At 46.7% G+C, this 19,659-nt stretch overlaps 1 protein-coding gene across 1 annotated transcript in view; it reads left to right on the top strand.

Annotated features, from left to right (window-relative positions):
• LOC103185612 (adhesion G protein-coupled receptor B3-like) overlaps positions 1-19,659 on the top strand; it is a 231,373-nt gene that overhangs the window by 99,713 nt on the left and 112,001 nt on the right. The window contains exon 4 of the mRNA XM_042332747.1: positions 13,970-14,080. Within this exon, the coding sequence (XP_042188681.1) occupies positions 13,970-14,080 (111 nt within the window). The remainder of the gene's footprint in view (positions 1-13,969; positions 14,081-19,659) is intronic.

Genomic DNA, 19,659 nt, shown 5'->3' with positions numbered 1-19,659 from the left:
TTGCTTGTTTACTGTCTGGCGAGGCCACAGTTATGTAGCTGCAGGGATGAGATTCTTCAACAGAGAGAGAGAGAGAGGTAGGACTAGGAAGAAGTGAATCAGGATAACCCTCTAGCATCCTGCCCGCTCCCTCCGCTCAGCGGGTTCTGGCCTTCACGTCCCCTGCCTCGCCCACCCCACTATTGGCGGGCGGGCCTTCTGCCACTTTGCCCTACCCTCTGGAACTCCATCCTGCAGTCCCTCTGCCTCGCCCCCTCCATTGCCTCCTTCAAGACCCATCTCAAGACCCTCCTCTTTGACCATGCTTTCGATCACCCTGCCTTCCCCCCCTGCTCTCCACCCTCCCCAATCCCGATCCCCAGCTTGGGTCCGAAACACTGACTGTCCAGCAACTTGGGACGTCCTCCGACATGAAAAGCGCTATACAAATGTTGTAGTTTGAATTGTTTTTACTGTGAGAGTTTCACTGCATGTCTTTTGTATGGGTCCTTCAACTTCCTATTGCTTTCGGTCATCTTTCTCCTTCCTCCCAACCCCCCTCGGCACCTAACACCATTTCAGGTGCCAAGCCACGACTGTCAAGCACCTTAAGATGCCCTCCCGATGTGAGAGATGCTATATCAAAGTACAGTAAATTTGTATTGTGATAATATTAATAATCCTTAAATTTTTCACGCTGACAGGACAATCTAATTACTCCCTCAAAGCACCTCGCAGGATTTATTGTGGGGTGTAATGACTGTGTATTTTGTAGGTGAACACAGAAGACAATTTGTGAACAACAGTGTCCCACAAACAGCCATGAAATGAGTGACTAATTTTATTTGGGGGATTGTTGGCCAGGACACCAGGAGAGAGAAACTCCCTTCTCTTTATGAATAGTGTCATGGGGTCTTAACTTAACAGTATATGGCTCGACTGTGCCAATGCCCTGCTCATCTGCCTTCCCAAATCTTCCCTTCACCAGCTGCAGATCATCCAGAAATCTGCAGCTTGTGTCCTATCCCGCACCATGGATACAGAACTGACTGGGAGACATAAAGCAGAGAGTGGTGGTGAATGGTTGTTGTTCTGACTGGAGGGAAGTGTGCAGTGGTATTCCCCAGGGGTCAGTATAGGGACCATTTCTGTTTTTGATCTATATAAATGACCTGGACTTGGATATAGGGAGTACAATTTCCAGGTTTTCAGATGATACTAAGATAGGAAAACGAGGAAAACAGTGAGGAGAATAGAAGTAGGCTGCAAGAGGACATAGACAGACAGATAAAATGGGCAGACACGTGGCAGATAATGTTTATTGTGGATAAATGCAAAGTGATGCATTTTGGAAGGAAGAATGAGGAGAGACAATATAAGCGAGATAGTTAAGAATCTTAAAGGGATGAAGGAACAGAGAAACCTGGGGTTCATATAAGTAAATATTTGAAGGTGAAGGTGGTAGGACAGGTAGATAAAGCTGTTAAAAGAGCAATAAGTAATAATAGGCTTCATAAATAGAAGAATAGAATACAAAAGTCAGGAAGTTATGATAAACCTTTATAAAACACTGCTGGAGTATTGTGTTCAGTTCTGAGCACCACACTTTAGGAAGGACGTCAATGCATTGGTGAAGGTGCAAAGGAGATTTACCAGGATGGTACCAGGAGTAAGGGACTTTTGTTATGAGGAGAGGCTAGAGAAGCTAGGATTATTTTCCTTGGAGCAGAGAAGGTTAAGAGGAGATTTGATAGAAATTTTCAAAATTATAAAGGGATTTCATAGGGTGAACAAGAAGAAACGTTTCTCCACTGGTGGGTGGGTCAGTAACCCGAAGACACCGATTTAAAGTAGTTGTTAAAAGAAACGAATGGGAAATAAGGACCATTTTGTCACACAGCGAGTTGTTCGGATCTGGAATAATAATAATAATAATCCTTGCATTTGATATAGCGCTTTTCACGTCGGGAGGACATCCCAAAGCGCTTCACAGAACACACTGTGAAGTGAATTGACTGTATATTTGGGGGCGAACGCGGCAGCCAATTGCGCACAGCAATGTCCCACAAACAGTCGTAGATTGAAAATGACCAATTTATTATTGTTTTTGGTTTTGGAGGGATTATTATTAGGTGTGTGGAGTAAGGAAACTTGCCCAAGGTTTCGCTCTGCCTAGAATTGAACTCCGGTCTCTCACTTGCAAAGCGAGTGCTCTAACCACTGAGCTACAGGACTCCGCTGCATTGCTTGAAAGGGTGGAGGAACCCAATTCGATAACAGGGAGTTGGATTGATTTGGATATCTCTTTTGAAAGAGCGGGCATAGACACAGTGGGCTGAATGGCCTCCTTCTGTACTGAATAATTCTATGACCATCTCCATGACCCCATCACACCCACCCTCGCCCGGCTGCACTGGCTTCCCATCCCTCAGAGGATCGAGTTCAAAATTCTCATCCTCACCCTCAAGGCCCTCAATGGCTTTGCAACCTCCTTGAGGGGGGAGCAAGGCCATGGAGGACTTTGAAGGTGAGGACGAGGATCTTGAACCTGCTAATCCCTTACCAACTGTCCGCTCTCTTTGCTTAGTAGCCTCCGGCCTGCTCCATGTCCTCCGCCCTGCTTCATGTCCTCCACTCGGCCCACAGCACGCCATCATCGGCAGTCGGGCCTTCAGCCTCTCTGCTTGCACTCTCTGGAACTCCATCCCACATTCTCTTTGCCTCGCTCCCTCCCTTGCCTCCTTCAAGGCACCCTCAAGACCCTCCTCTTCGACTGTGCCTTTGGCTACACTCATACCTTCTCTGCCCTCCATCTTCCCAAATCCCAACCACTCCACCCCGCTCGGGTCCTAACCCCTGACTGTTCAGCACCTTGGGATGTCCTCTCGACGTGAAAGGCGCTTTACAAATATAATTTTGTATTGTATTGTATATTCTGTGAAGTGCTTTGGAATGTCTTGAAGATGTTATAAGGCGCTATAGCAAATGCAACGATTAATATCATTAACATCCACCTTAGTGAATCCTCTCATAAACAAGCAACTCTATCAGGTAAAACAACAACAAAGTTACATTGGTATAGCGCCGTTCATATCGAGAGTATGTTCCAAGATGCTGGACAGTCAGTGCTTCAGACCCAAGCTGGTGGATGGGTTGGTAACCCGAGGACACTGATTTAAAATAGTTATTAAAAGAAACAGAGGGGAGGTAAGCACCTGCACACCTCAGGCGCTGACAACAGCACCATCCATGATGCAGATTGGGGAGCGTGGAGGACAGGGGGAAGCAGGGAGATCGAACGCATGGTCAAAGAGGAAGGTCTTGAGATGGGTCTTGAAGGAGGCAAGGATGGGGGCGAGGCAGAGGGACTGTGGGATGGAGTTCCAGAGGGTGGAGGCAAGAGTGCCAGAAGGCCCGCCCATCACTGGTGGGGCGGGCGAGGATGGGGACGTGAAGCAGAGCAGAGCCCGCTGAGTGGAGGGAGCGGGCAGAATGGAAAGGGGTTAGGAGGTCGCAGAGGTAGGGGGGAGCAAGGTGATGGAGGGCTTTGAAGGTGAGGACAAGGATCTTGAACTGTATCCTCTGTGTGATGGGAAGCTAGTAGAGTCGGGTGAGGATGGGGGTGATAGGATCACGGAGCCTGGTGAGGGAGAGTACACGGGCTGCAGAGTTCTGGATGATCTATAGCCTATGGAGGGAGGAGTTGAGGAGGCCGACAAGCAAGGAGTTTGCATAGTCAAGCCTCGATGTTATGAATGCGTGTATGAGGGTTTTGGTGGTCTGCGATGTGAGACAGCGGCGATGTTGCAAAGTTGGGGGAAGGCAGAGCAGGTCATGGCATGGATGTGGGATAGAAAGGATAGCTGAGGATGAAACAAGACGTCAAGGTTCCAAACTGGCTTAGTAAGGTGGAGTGTGCATCCATGGATGGTGCTGCTATCAGCGCCTGAGGTGTGGCGGCATTGATGGAAGCCAATCAGGAGGACCTTATGAGATGCTATGCTTTCCCCTCCCTGTTTCTGTTATTGCTAAATCAGTTGAGCTTAGATCTCCAGATGCCATTCTCAGGCTGTACAGTGCTCTGGTCAGACCTTGAATCCCACAAATAGTTCTGGTCTCTGCAATATCAGGTCTCTACTCAGGCTCTATGTGCAGTGTGGAGGAGAGCAACAAGAATGATCTCCAGTGTTAGAGGAATGAGCTAAGGGCAACAAATAGACAAGCCAAGCTAGGGCTCTTCAGTCTTAAGAGAAGATGACTAAGAGGGAACCTTTTAGAGATGTGCAAAATTTTTAATAGGAATGAAAAAATAAACTCAGATCAATGCTTCAGAATGTATCAAGATAGTGGAACCAGAGGCCACAGGTTTAGCTTTGTGAAAGGCAACTTCAGGACATATATCAGGAAGTTTTTCTTTACGCAGAAGATAATTAACGGTTGGAACAGGTTGCCAGGAAAGCTATGTACAGAATCTATGTGACATGTAGTGACTATGTTTTGTAGGTGAACGAGGCAGCTAATTGTCTCACAATAATGCCCCACAGGCAGCCATGACATCAATTGTTTTGGGTCGGCCGGTGTCTGACACATGCAGAAACCCAATCCCACGCTTACGGGTATTCAAACCAAACCAAAAATTCTAACTACACATGGAAATTCCAGAGATATTTATTGGAATGGAATGTACTCTCTTTCATTGGAGGGACAAAGGCTACATATCTAATTCTGGAAAGTATTAGGCACAGGCTGGCAAGACCCAAGGCTTGGAGACTCCGGAGTATGTGTTGGGGTAACGGCTGCAGTCTAACCAGCTAAAACCATGTAGATTGCCATGAGAGCACTGTCTGGCAAGCTTTCTCTTTGACCATGCCTTCAGCTCCCCTCTCGACTCTCTTCCTCCTCCTCGCTCCCTCCCTTCCCTCCCCTCACCCTGACCATTTCCCCCCTCCTCTCTCCCTCCCCCCCCCCCCCCCCCCCTGACCATTTCCCCCCTCCTCGCTCCCCCCCCCCCCCCCTCACCCTGACCATTTCCCCCCAATGCCCGGGTCATGACCCAACTGTGCAGCGCCTTGGGACGTCCTCCTGACGTGAAAGGCGCTCTATAAATGGAATCTTGTTGTTGTTGTTGTTGTTGTTGTTTCCCACTGCGTGTCCACCTAAGTCCACTCAACCATTTAGGCCTTTATCTTACAGGGTTAACAGGATCTGAGTGGAAGGATATTCTAACTGTGGTCTAACTAACTATTTATATAAGTTTAATTTTACCTCTTTGCTTTTTACATTCCATTCTGCTATTTATAAAACCTAAGAATCTATGAGCATTTTTTGACAGCTTTTTCCACATGTTTTCCCACCTTTAGGGATTTAGGTACATTATCCAAGTCACTTGGATCTTCCACTCCTTTTAATATTTTACCACGCAGCACATACTTGTTCTCATTATTCTTCCTTCCTAAATGGATAAACTCACATTTATCTGCATTAAATTTAATTTGCCATTTTTCTGCCCAATCAACTAATCTGCCTATATCCCCCGAAGTTGCTTACAATTCTCTTCCTTGTTAGCTATTCTCCTGATTTTCATGTGATTTGCAAACTTAGAAATTATGAACCCTTACACCAGAATCCAAATTATTTATGTAAATGGAGACAAGCAGAGCCTGTTTTAGTGGACGTTAAAGATCCCAAGCTATTCGAAAAGAGAAGGGAATTTCGCCTCTTCTTACTAACCATTCGCAAGGTAAAAGTAATCATTGTGGGACATTGCCATTCCCACATGAGCTACAAAATGCACAGTTACTAACACTTTACAGAACATCCTCCTGATATGAAAGGTGCAATAACAAATGCAATGATTATGATTATTGGATCAGAGTGTTCCAATCAACAACAACAACAAGATTATATTTGTTTAGCGCCTTTCACGTTGGGAGGACGTCCCAAGGCGCTGGACAGAGCACAGCATTTCAGACCTGAGCTGGGGTTGGGGGGTTAAGGGAGGTGAGGGGTAGGGGGGTGGCCAATGGCATGGTCGAAGAGGAGGGTCTTGAGGCAGGACTTGAAGGAGGCTAAGGAGGGGGCGAGGCGGAGTGACTGGGGGATGGAATTCCAGAGGTTGGGGGCAGAGTGACTGAAGGCTCTCCCACCAATGGTGGGGCGGGTGACAAAGAGCAGCAGGAGCCGGCTGAGTGGAGGGAGCGGGCGGGTTGGTAGGGGTTAGGAGGTCGCAGATGTAGGGTGCGGCGAGGCCATGGAAGGCTTTGTATGTGAGGACCAGGATCTTGAACTGGATCCTCTGAAGGATAGGGAGCCAGTGGAGTTGGACGAGAGTGGGGGAGATGGGGTCACGGAGTTTGGTGCAGGAGAGGACACGGGCTGGATTATTGATCCATCAAGAAAGAACACCACCAGCAACAGCAACTAACATTGGTATATCTTCATAGTGTATCATCTCAGAACACTTAACAACAGCAACTAACAGTGATGGAGACTGATGCCAAACTGGGGAGAGGGAAGAGGTGGCACAAGGCACAGTCAAAGAGAAATGTCTTCAGATTCAATCTGAAGATGTGCAAGGAGGGAGAAAGATGGAGGGTTTGAGGCAGAGTTCCAGAATTTCGGGGCATGGTGGCTGAAAGCACAGCTGCAGATGGTGGAGTGGATGGCACAAGGGATGAATGTAGAAGGCTGGAGCCAGGGGATGAGAAGGGGCACGGGACGGAGTGGAGTGTAGGAAGACAGAGAGGTGGGCAGGTACTATGGCATGAATTGATTCCACCAAAGGCACAATGGGGATAGAGCAGGGCAATAAGATGAGAGTAAATAACTACCGTGGAGGGAGGGGGTAGGGGGGAGGGAGTGGTAGGGGAACACTGCAGACCTGCCTGTTCAGGCATCAGATTTCCGAGACCACCGAGGATCAAATTATATTCCATTGCCAGGCATATCACATTGAAGGCAGCATTGAAGGTCCAAAGGGACTGTTCTTGCCTCTCCCACTTCTTGGGGGACTCAGCCGGGTGTCTGACACATGTGGAAACCCATCACTGAGCTCGAGACTAGCCAAACCAAACTGAGAATTCCATGCATCCAACCTACACTTGGGAATCCTAGAGATAGGTTGTTGGAATAGAATGCACACTCTCACCCTGGAGGGACACATCCTGCTTACCTAATTCCGGAAGGTATTAGGTGCAGGCTGGCAGAAACCAAGGCTTGGGGACCTCCGAGTGTGCATTGGGGTGTCTGCTGGAGTCTAACTAGCTAAAACCGCATAGGATTGCCATTGAGAGCTGTCCCACTGCTCATCAATCTAGGACCTATCCAACCCAATAGGGCTTTGGCTTACAGGGTTAACAGGAGCTGAATGGAAGGATTCCCTAGCCCCATCTTCTGGCCCTGAGGATTGTTTAGAAAGATGTAAGAAATCACATAGGAATGAAATATTGATTGTTAAGAGCTGCTCGGGGGATAAACTAAATAACATTAGGGAAGCAAACACCAGAATACTGGGAAAGGGTATCCAGGGAAATGAAAGGAATTTCTCAATTATATTCACAGTAAGTGGAGTATTAGAGAACAAGGTTGTGCACCAAATCACGGTATGGTGTACCCGTGACAGGAAAGCGGCTCAAAAAGAGAAATTCCTTTTTCACATCGTGGAGTCCTGCAGCTCAGTGGTTAGAGCACTCGCTTTGCAAGTGAGAGACCTGAGTTCAATTCCAGGCAGAGGGCGAAACCTTGGGCAAGTTTCCTTACTCCACACACCTAATAATAATCCCTCCAAAACCAAAAACAATAATAAATTGGTCATTTTCAATCTACGACTGTTTCTGGGACATTGCTGTGCGCAATTGGCTGCCGCGTTCGCCCACAAATATACAGTCAATTCACTTTACAGTGTGTTCTGTGAAGTGCTTTGGGACGTCCTCCCGACGTGAAAAGCGCTATATCAAATGCAAGGATTATTATTATTACTATTATCAGTTTTCACCGCTAGAGAAGAAAATAAACGAGGCATCACAGGAGGTCAGACAGAAGGAACGTCATTTAAAATAAAAGATAAAAAATTTACTTTACGAATCGGAGACAGGTGAGAACATTCGGACTTGATGCCGTGCACTCAAGCTTGAGGCTCTTGGATGCAACAAACGGAACCAGCAGCCTTGATGGTGCAATGCAGAGTTTTATCATGAACCATTCCCGACTTCATTCCCCCCGAGCAAATGCAGGCGACACGCAGGCCGTGAGCCAATCAGGTGACAGTCACTGAGGATCGGGCTCTGCATGTCATCGGGACTGAAGCATCAGAAGATGGTTACCGGGGGCTCAGGCTCCACCCGGCAATGAGACTGGGCAATCAGGAGATGGTCACCATCGCCTCAGGCTCCATCCAGCAACCTGAGTGGCCATTAAGATAAAATATTGCTTATGAGGCCCACGGACATTTCTCTTATCTGACATCGGACCCTCAGCAGCCAAAAGGTTGGACCACCCTAGTGTAGTGGAAAAAGCTGCAGCTTATGGAGCAGGAAGTGGCTTACTGGTTGGAATCCTGGTCTGTGCTGAGGCTGGTTGTCTCAGCCAGTGCAGCCTGGGGAGAAGAAACTGACCCTTGCCTTGTGAGCGATAGTTTTAGTTAGTTGGAATTCAACTAACTAAAGGGTTAGTTCTTGCTCCTGCTCCCTCCATAGCACCCTCAGGGAGCAGGGATCCTTCCCACTCGGTTCCTCTGAACCCTGCGGGCCAGTTCGACAGACATTGACAAGCTGTGTGACTTTAGCTGGTTAAAGTTCAACACGAACTCCGGAGTCACCAAGCTTTGGCTCCTGCTAATCTGTGCTGAACACACTCTGGAGTTAGGTAAGCAGGGTGCACCCCTTCGAGGAGAGACTACACAATCCATTCCAGATACAGGGAAATTTCCATGTGTAGGTGGAGTACATACGTGAATCTCTAAGTCTAGATTGGATACTCTTTAAGCATGGTGAGGGGTTAAGACACATAAAAGACACCCGGGTGACCNAAAAAATCACGAAGAACTTCTATTGGGCATTGTCTCTTTCTTAGTAATAATATATAATAATATCCTTGCATTTGTATAGTGTCTTTCATGTCTGCAAGATTTCCCAAAGCAACAACAACAGCAACAACTTCACATAGCGCCCCTCACGCAGGATAGCATACCAGAGCGCTTGACAGTGGCGGAGCCTGATGCCAAGTCGGGGGGAGTAGGAGGTGACCATAAGCCCGGTATGACCTGGAAACGGAAGAGGGGGCAAGGCGGTAGGATTGAGAAAGAGGTTTAAGGTTTCGCCCCACCCAAGAATCGAACCTGAGGTCATTTTGCTTGAGAGGCGAGTGCGCTAACCACTACTCTACGAGACTCCACACTCTCTGTGTAAAGAAAATCCCCGTCCTGATATTGTCCTCTGCTGCCCCGAACCTGTGTCCTCTTGGTCTGCTGACTCAGCTGATCTGAAAGCATGGTGTGGGGTTAACATTCTCGCCCAGCAACAATGAATCAGCATCTGTGAATCAGGAATAAAAGGCAATCTAACAGCAGTTTACGGAGCTTCTCCGAGAAGGTGGCTACTAAATTAGCGCCCGAGGGATCTCCAGTAGATATTACCTTATTAAATAATTTAAAGAAAGTTTTTGAAAAGCCACATCGTTGAAGGAGTTTGAAGAAGTTGAGGTGTTACGGAATAAGTGGGAGAACAACTAATTGGATTAGAAATGTATAAGACAGGAGAACACAAGGGGAGAGTGATAAATGGATAGATCTTGTAGAGGAGCGAGGACTGATGTACCCCCATGATCTGCATATCTTTTGGTTCTTCACTGCTCAGTTTTCTTTGATGACCTGGAGCAGGCGATTATAATAAGCATCAGTGGAATTGGCAGATGAAAGCAAAGCGCGTGGTAAAGGAAATCATATGGCAGTGGCACTGAGCTAAGGATTAAGCAGATTTGCACAAGGACGTAAGAAAAGTAATCCACAGATGTATAATGGAGACTGATGTGTCAGCCTGGCTCAGATGGTAGCATTCTCGCCTCTGAGTCAAAAGGTTGTGGTTTCAAGCTCCATGTCGGGACTTGTAGCTCATATAATCTATGCTGACACTCCAATGCTGTGCTGGGGTTGTACTGCATTGTCAGAGGTGCTGCCCTTCAGATGAGATGTCAAATCGAGGTCCTGTTTGCCTATTCAGTTGGACGATAACAATCCTACAGCACTTTTCAAAAAGACGAGGGAGCTTCTCTCTCCCGATGTCCTGACCAACAATCCCCCAAATAAAACTGGTAATTTATTACAAGGCTTTTTGTGGTTCCATTGCTGTGCGTAAATTCGCTGCTGTCTTTTGCCCACAAGATACACCCAGTTACTACACTTTACAGTGTGAAGTGCTTTGAGACGTCTTGACGACATGATAAGGTGGCCTACCAAATTCAAGGCTTATTATTATTATCATCCAGTCACTGAGTTAAAGATTGAAGGAAGGATTTGAACAAGAAAATATGGGTGTTTAATGGAGGCTGATGTTATCCAGCCACCGAGCAAAGCAGCAGCAGATGGATTTGAGCGATGAAGGAAGGAAGGTAATCTATTTAGGTGTGAAAACCATTAATCATGATTAATGTGTGAACAGTTATGTACTGAAGAGCATTAAACGGGAAATAGAATGGATGGGATTATTAATCACTTTGTGAATACATCTGTCAGTGAGAGATGGAGATGGACAAGACGAGGGATCTACAGGATATGGAGGCATCAATGGAAGCAATGAATGTTCGTGCAAGCGTTTAAGACAGACTATTTAAAAGACAAGTTGTATCCTCTATTTCTGGATGGGGGAGGTAACCAGGGTGACCTTGTCTGAGCTGGCTCCAAGGTGACATGCTGGGCAGTGGAATGTGGAAATCGAGTTCACCCTGCTTTAACACGTCTCAATGACCCGGATTTGAATCCTGGGCGGAGCAAAACTTAAGGCAAATTTCCTGACCCCTCGTGTCTCGGTTTACCAGCAGTATGTAGGAACCTGGTTGTTAGTTGATTGGCGGATCGTTTCCCAGGGGTAATAATTATTTGATCGCTCATTACATAACTATTTGTGGGACACTGCTGCATGGTTTGGATATTGCCCACAAAATACACAGTTCATTTACTTTACAGTATAATCTGTGAAGCGCTTTGAGACAGCTCAACGACGTGATAAAGCGTTATATCAAATGCAAGGAAGAACCGAGCCAGCTCTCTGTGGTGGTCTCTATAATAATAATAATAATAATAATAATAATAATAATAATAATCCTTGCATTTGATATAGCGCTTTTCATGTCAGGAGGACGTCTCAAAGCGCTTCACAGAACACACTGTAAAGTGAATTGACTGTATATTTGTGGGCGAACGCGGCAGCCAATTGCGCACAGCAATGTCCCACAAACAGTCGTAGATTGAAAATGACCAATTTAATTATTGTTTTGGGTTTTTTGGAGGGATTATTATTAGGCGTGTGGAGTAAGGAAACTTGCCCAAGGTTTCGCCCTGCCTGGAATTGAACTCAGGTCTCTCACATGCAAAGCAAGTGCTCTGACCACTGAGCTACAGGACTCCACGAGACTCTAGTCTGGTTCCTGAGCCAGGCAGGTCCGCAGTATTCCAGGGTACAGCTGATGATAGCACAACCCAGCCTGGCTCATCGGCAGGACTTGGAAGGGTAGACCAGTCACTGGGGGCAGGGAATCCTCCCACCCAGCTCCTGTTAATCCTACAAGCCAAAGCCCTAATGGGTAGAGTGATCCTAGTGAGCTAAACGGGTCCGTTTCTGAGCTGTGACGTTCTCTGGTCCTGTGATCCTTGGATCGAGTGCTGAATGTTTTGAACGACATTCGCAGTCAATCTGTCACGCTGTCATAAAAACAACTGGTTTCCCAGTGTGAACAATCACAAAGTGTTGTCGGGATGGATTTGAAGCAAACTGCACTGTTGGATTAGTCCTGTGTTCGGTGGACGATTTTCTCCAAGAGGATGATGGTGGAGAGTTTCCAAATGAGCAAGCCTACAGCTGTTCAAACCCCGCTGACTGCGTCTCTATCCCAAAGTTGTTATTCCTCCCCCTCCCACCCGCCTCTTCACTACGTTTTCACCCAAATATTCCCCCCACCCACTCCCCCCCACCCTCCACACACACAAACACCTCCTCAGCTCTTCGTTTTCCCAGCTCAGGCTCCCAATCAGTTGTGTGAAGCACTTCAAGGCATCCTCTGTACTGATGTAAATGGTTTATTGCTAATGTTAATCCTTTACCTTTCTGTTCTCTGTGGAACTACTGGAGTTTGTTTAAGAGTCAGTTGCCCCCGCCTTGTATCCAAGGGGGGGGGGGGGGGGAAGCCAGGAATGCTACACTTTTAACCCACAGCTCCTGTATTCCTAATATTTCCGCTTCCCCCTTTCCTCCAGCTGTTTTAACCATGTTCTCTGGGGTTGGATGCTGTGCACTTTGCAACTGTTCATTCTGCAAGTCGTTCGACACCCAAGTCATTTGTCTGAATTGCAGTCGGCGCAATTTAGACAATGAACCGTGAATGAAAGGAATTTTACAGAAATGTATTGCTGTATGTGTGTGTGCTCACCCTCCCTGCCCTCCACCCTTTCTGATCCCAACACCCAGCCATGGTGCAATCCTTGACTTCCAGAGCCTTGTGACGTCCTGCCAATGCGAAAGGCGCTATATAAATGTAATTTGATGCTGTTGATTGTATCCGTGCGCTTACACAGGGGTATTGTACATTATGCTTCTGTTTAGAAAGTTAACAGATGGGGAGAAGCGAATTTAGAACTGTTTAACAATGAACAAGCAATTTACGTCAGTGTATGCACAGAATGCCACAAACTATTATCACACCAAAGGCCGCAGATAGGCTTGAAATGTCGCTAAACAGAGTATTTTCTTTCAGTGTTAAATTGGTCTTAGCAGTTTTACCTTCCACCTTGTGGTTCAAGTGCGTTGGATATATATTTTGTTGATCAGGCCTTTTTTTTTCCTTTCGTTTGTTACAAAACGAAAACTGTAGCGGACAATATATTTGAACCCACGGTCCCTCTATTCCTCATGTTTCCTTCCCTCTCCACACACCCCACATCCGACTCTCAGACAGGCTCAACCGAGTTTCCTCAGGATGGATCCAGTGTGCATGTTGCGGCTGGATTAAGCGCTCCCGAGATGCTACCCCGCGTGAAGGGTGCTATATAAACGCAAGGTGTTGGTTAAAAAAAAGGTTGTCCCATTACGGGTCGGTGGCCAGCAAGAAATATTTAGAGCAACAAAGTAACATCGCTTCTTAACTGAGATCTTTTTGAAACCACTTTTCTGGGCTTTAACAGTTCAGTTTCTGATGTGTAAACAGTGGTGAAGGTTTGGAAAGGTGTTCGCAGTCGATGCGCTTTCACGCTGGTCATATAAATGATTGCCTGGTGTGAAAAATCACGAAAGGTTCTCAACATGGATTTGGAACAAACTACAGACCCGGGATTATTAGGAATTAATATTATTATTATAATTGACAGGATTGTTAGTTGATTGGCGGATGGCTGCCCGTGGGTAATAATCCCTCCAAAACAGTCACTTAAATCTACGACTGTTTGCAGGACATTGCTGTGCGCAATTGGCTGGTGCGTTTCGCCCACAAAATACACAGTCAATCCACTTTACAATACAATTCGTGAAGCATTTTGAGACGTCTCAACGACGTGATAAGGCGTTATATCAAATGTAAGGATTATTATTAATAGTTGCGGGCGGGAGGGGGAGTTTGTTTGAGAAGAAAACAAATGGTGGAATGTTTCCAAATGTTGCTCTAAATATTTCAGCAGCGATGTGGGGAGGTGGGGGTTATGCATGAAAATAGACAAAAGGAAGGGAGGAGAGAAAGTTATTGCGGGACTGTGCGATGGCGGAGATTTGATGAACCTCTATTCTGTCTTTAGAGTTTGGATTGATGGCAGAGCATACAGTAAAAAGCCAGCGACCTCGATCAGTTCATGAGAAAAAGGTCCCTCAGGAACAAGCTGATGCTGGTAAAATTATGGCACATACTGGTAATTAATTCGCGAGTTTATATTCCTGTCTTCATTCTTTCAAGTTAACAAACCCATTGCATGTTTTCATAAATCGTTGTTTGTTTTTCTCTCCCTCTCTCTTATGTTCCACTTGTGCAGCTGATACATCTCTTGCATTGAACCATTTCTTTTTAACTACTTGAACCCAGATGTCTTACCCCCACTCACCCCTCACCTCCCAGCGCACACACACATGCTGCATTGAAGTGGCCTTCAAAATGGTTGTTTGCACAATGTTTGACAATCATTTGATTGTTTTCATGTCCGTTCTAGAAGTGCAACACAAAGAACACCACTTCCAAATATAGGAATAATGTGATTATTTTACAGGGATTTCCTTCTAGATTAACACAAAAAATCAACCGACTGATCAGGAAGCCTAGTCAATTGAAAATACTGAGGTCAATGGAGACAGACATCCTTCCCACTCACCTTCTACTAACTCTGAAAACTGAAACACTAGCGGGTAGGGTGGTCCGAGCTGGATAAGCAGTGGGAAGCTTGCCAGATAGTGCTATCAATGGCAAGCTATGCAGTTTTAGCTGGCTAAACTCCAGGAGCTATCTTCTTCCCTCCACCCCACTCCCCACGCGTTTAACGCTCTGCATCAGGTAAGCAGGTGCATTCCTCCAGCGTGAGATTGTGCATTCCTTTCCAGACACAGGGAGATTTACCGTGTATAGGTGGCATACATATGTGGAACTCTCAGTCTGGTTTGAAGATCTTAAGCACAGTGATTGTTTTTTTCCCAGGGTGTGGGACACCTGACTGACCAAAACAAAAGTTTTGGGGACACCTCACTTCTGTTGGAATTACTTAACCCCTTGAAGTCCAGCGAAACCTTCATCTTTAAAGCAGTCCGTGGATTGGCAAAGCAATTACTCGACCCCCTCAGAGGCATCTGTGTTGTCACAGCGCCCTCACTGATACAAAGGCAGAATGTGTGTGTGTTTCAGAGCTTCCTCAGCAATCAATGATTCTGGAAATAATAATAATATTCAACAATAATAGTAACAATCCATTAAAAAAAAATTAAGAGAGAGCCCTGGGTTCGATTCCCGGCAGGGCGAAACCTTGGGCAAGTTTCCTTACTCCACACACCTGATAATAATCCCTCAAAAAAAGATAATAATAAAAATAAATTGGTGACTCAATCCACGACTGCTTGTGGGACACTGCTGTGCGCAATTGGCTGCCACGTTTCGCCTACAAAATACACAGTCAATTCACTTTACAATATATTCAGTGAAGCTCTTTGAAACGTTTCAATGATGTTATAAGGATTCGATACGGTCGACCACGCTATCCTACTCCACCTCTTGTCCTCCCACCTCAACCTTCAAGGCACTGTCCTTGAATGGTTTAGGTCGTACCTTTCTCACCGTCTTCACTTTTGTCTCTACAAATGGCTTCTCCTCCACCCCCCGCACTATCTCATGTGGTGTCCCTCAGGGCTCTGTCCTCGGTCCCCTCCTCTTCACCCTCTACATGCTCCCACTTGGTGACATCATCCACAGACATGGGGTTAACTTCCACATGTATGCGGATGACACCCAACTCTACCTTTCCTCCTCTACTCTCAACTCCACGCCACCGATGTCCTGACAGCTGCCTGTCTGACATCGAGTCCTGGACGAGAGACAACTTTCTTCAGCTCAACGTGCGAAAAACCGAGGCCCTCCTGATTGGCTCACGTCAGCGCCTCCGCACCTCAGGCGCCGACACCATCAGCATCCAAGGCTGCACTCTCCACCTCTCAAAGCCAGTCAGGAACCTCGGCGTTTTGTTCGACCCTGAGCTGTCCTTTCTCCCTCACATCCGCACCACAACTGGCACCGCCTTCCATCACCTCCGGAACATCGCCAGACTACGGCACTACCTCACCCCTCACGCTGCTGAAACCCTGGTCCACGCCTTTGTCACCTCAAGGCTGGACTATGGGAACTCTCTCCTCGCCGGCCTTCCCGCCCCTCCCTCCACAAGCTGCAGGTCATTCAGAACTCTGCAGCTCGTGTACTGTCCCGCACCAGGCTTCGGACCACATCACTCCCACCCTCGCTCGCCTCCACTGGCTCCCCATCCCCCAGAGGATTGATTTCAAGATCCTCATCCTCACCTACAAGGCCATTCACGGCCTTGCTCCCTCCTACCTCTCCAACCTACTATCCCCCTACCTACCTGCCCGTACCCTCCGTTCCTCTGGCTCCGGTCTGCTCCACGTCCCCCGCCCCAATCGCCCTACCATCGGTGGTCGGGCCTTCAGCCTCTCAGCCCCCAGGCTCTGGAACTCCATCCCCCAGTGCCTTCGCCGCTTCCTCCCTTTCCTCCTTCAAGGCCGGTCTCAAAACCTTTCTCTTTGACCGAGCCTTCAGCTCCCCTCTCGACTCTCTTCCCCCTCCTCGCTCCCTCCCTTCCCTCCCCTCACCCTGACCATTTCCCCCCTCTCGCTCCCTCCCTTCCCTCCCCTCACCCTGACCATTTCCCCCCTGCTCGGGTCCTGACCCAACTGTGCAGCGCCTTGGGACGTCCTCCTGACGTGAAAGGCGCTTTATAAATGGAATCTTGTTGTTGTTGTAAGGCGCTACATCAAAGGCAAGGATTATTTTTATTATTATTGGCCTATAATGCACGAGGACATTTGCACGGGATCTTTACAACAGCTGAAACCGCTGATATTTGCTTGACTCTAGCTTTCATTCATCAACGGTTGAAAAACAAAAGCACTTTAGGTTTGGCGTGGCAAGTTTTAGCTGATCAAACCCCAACAATAACACCCTCCACCGCTTCACTTCCCTTCCCCCCACTCCCAAACCCCCAACCATTGCACCCCAAGCCTTGACTCTTGCCAACCTGCACCTATTACTCTCTTGGATTAGAAGAACAGGGAGTGTGTGAATCCCTCTGAGCTGAGAGAGAGAGAGATCACATTCTATTTCTGGCTGAAAGAATGCCGATGGGTTTCTGCGTGTGTCAGACATCTGGCTGACCAAATTTTTTGTAAAACGATAAATCTCTGTCATGTTTTTATTTATGAAAAATGCTCCAATCTGGCTTCCAGATGGAGAGGTCCCCTATTCTCATGATTTCCTCGCTTGTGCTTTTTGTTGAGTGGTAAAGCCAGGTCGATGAAAATGTATAGCTTTTACTCGTAGGCTTCCTTCGAACGTACCTCGTTGTTTAACCCATTCCTGCTCGGAGGGCAAAGAGAGAGGAGAGAAAATGGCTTCCAAGTCGAGGCTTCCTCAAGTTATTTGTCCACTTCAACTGCACCTTCAGCTATCCTCCTAAACCTCCCTACCCTCCACCCTCCATGATCCCAAACCCCAGCTAGGGTCCAAATCCCTGACTGTCCAGCACCTTGGGATATCCTCCCGACTTGAAAGGCGCTATAAACATATAATTTTATATTGTGTTGTATTGTTTCGTGCTTTCTCAACACTTTATTATTATTATTTGGTACTTTTAAATGAGGCGATTCATAAAATGTTGCGTATTTATAGGCAATGAGTTGATAACTCCCTGAATCACTGAGACTAATTAGCAATTAGTTTTCTCGCTAATTAGTTTTCGAAACTAACATTTTTAGGGACTTGAACGCAGTAGAACCATAGATCCATAGAAATTCAGAGCACCAAAGAAGGGCTACTGTGTCTGTGCTGGCTCTCTTAAAGAGTAAGAGACCTCTCAGACCTATTTATCTGCTGTTAGATAGAAGATAAAGCAAAGGAAGAGGTGGAGTGAATGGGGAAGGTGAGGGGACAAGGAACGGAGAAATGAGGAGTGCAATAGAGGCAAGGGATTGGCCAAATCACCTCAACCCTGTGGGAAACACACCCGTCAGGTAGCGATACATACAGGAACCTTTAGAACAATTGTGAAGTCCTGTAGTGTAGTGGTTAGCGTGCTCACCTCCACAAGCGAGAGGACCCGAATTTGATTCCCAAGCAGAGCGAAGCCTTAGCTAATGTTTGCTTACTCTTAGGCAGGTTTAACTAGCAGTAAGTAGGAACCTGGTTGTTAGTCGATGGACAGATCGCTTTCTGGGGGTAAAAATCCCGCCACAGGAAACCCACGACTGTTTGTGGGACACTGCTATGCGCAATTTGCTGCCACGTTTCTCCCACAAAATACACAGTCAATTGTGCATATTCAGTGCATATTCAGTAAAGTGCATATTCTGTTAAGCGCTTTGAAATGTCTCAACGACATGATAAGGCGCAATATCAAATGCAAGGATTATTATTATTCAGTTCTGACTGTCCTGTCTCCTTTATTGAAGCCAACTGGATTGTGGTAAGTAACTAATGCAGTGTGATTCAGGGAGACAAGACCAGGATCTTAACATGTACATATATCTATCGATTTATCAGTCGATAGACAGATAGGTTCATTTTCCTTAAACTTTGCTTGTTTTTTTTTCCTCCATCCAATGCGTTATTTCATGCGTGCTCTGATTCTGTACCAGTCGTTAAGCAGTGGCCATGTGAATCAGTGGATGTCTGTTGATTCAGAACAATGTGTCACTTGTGGACTTGTCTTTACTCCAGTTAGCGTTCAGTGTGTGTCCTTTTAATTGTCCATTTAGCATTCAAAACGGGTTCTTTCTGCTTGAACTAGAATGGGTAATATTCCAGAAATGGTGAGAAAGTGACACGCTTTCTAACTTACCTCAGAGTTAGTCGCCTAATAGACAGAACTGTTTCAAAAGATTAGTTGTATAGGGAAGGTCCTTCAGTCCTCTTGATCTCCCCCATCCAATAAAACTTCCTAATGTCTTCACATTAATACCATTACTTCCCAAGCATCTAACTATCGCTCATTTAAATATCCCAGTCAATTCTGCTTCCACAGCTTTCAGGGATAATGTGTTTTCACGTGTGAAGATCAAGGTGTCAGTCTGGCTTAGTTGGTAGCAATGCTCTTCTCTGTTGCCTACAAAAATTTAAGGTCCCGCCCGACACATGACATTGAATCCCCTGAAAGGCTTTGAAACATCCATGTGATGTGAAAACCACTATAAATGCAAGAATTACTATTATCTCTGTGTCCTGATTTCACATGAAAATGAGCTCTACACTAGGATTATGCTTCCTTGTTACAATATTACATCTGACAAGATCACTAGGTTTTGATTCTATATGTTAGCTCGCGCTGGTCTCTCTAAACAGCATGAGGTTTCCCCTCCGTTGGGGTTCAAATTGGGACATTTGACCGCTGATAGCGTTGATTAGATATTGCGACTGAAATTGCTAAAAGGTTCACCCCACACTCAGCTTCATGAGCCAATCGCCCCCAACTTTGCTTCTCTCTCTATTCCTGCGACATATTAAAATTTCACCAACCTGTCCTCTCCCTCTGCTCTGCAGGCTCTGGCCTGCTCCATGTCCCCCACCCTGCCTGCTCCATCGAACCTTCAGCCTTTCTGCCCCCACCCTCTGGAATTCCATCCTGGAATCACCGCCTCCCTTGCTTCCTTCGAGGCCTGTCTCAAGACCTTTTTGACTGTGCCTTCGCTCCTCCACACCCCTTGCCCTCAACCCCTGTCTGATCCCAACCTC

The sequence above is a fragment of the Callorhinchus milii genome, unplaced genomic scaffold (assembly GCF_018977255.1).
Source record: "Callorhinchus milii isolate IMCB2004 unplaced genomic scaffold, IMCB_Cmil_1.0 Scaffold3, whole genome shotgun sequence".
Classification (NCBI taxonomy): Eukaryota; Metazoa; Chordata; class Chondrichthyes; order Chimaeriformes; family Callorhinchidae; genus Callorhinchus; species Callorhinchus milii.
This window is presented reverse-complemented; position numbering and strand designations above follow the sequence as displayed.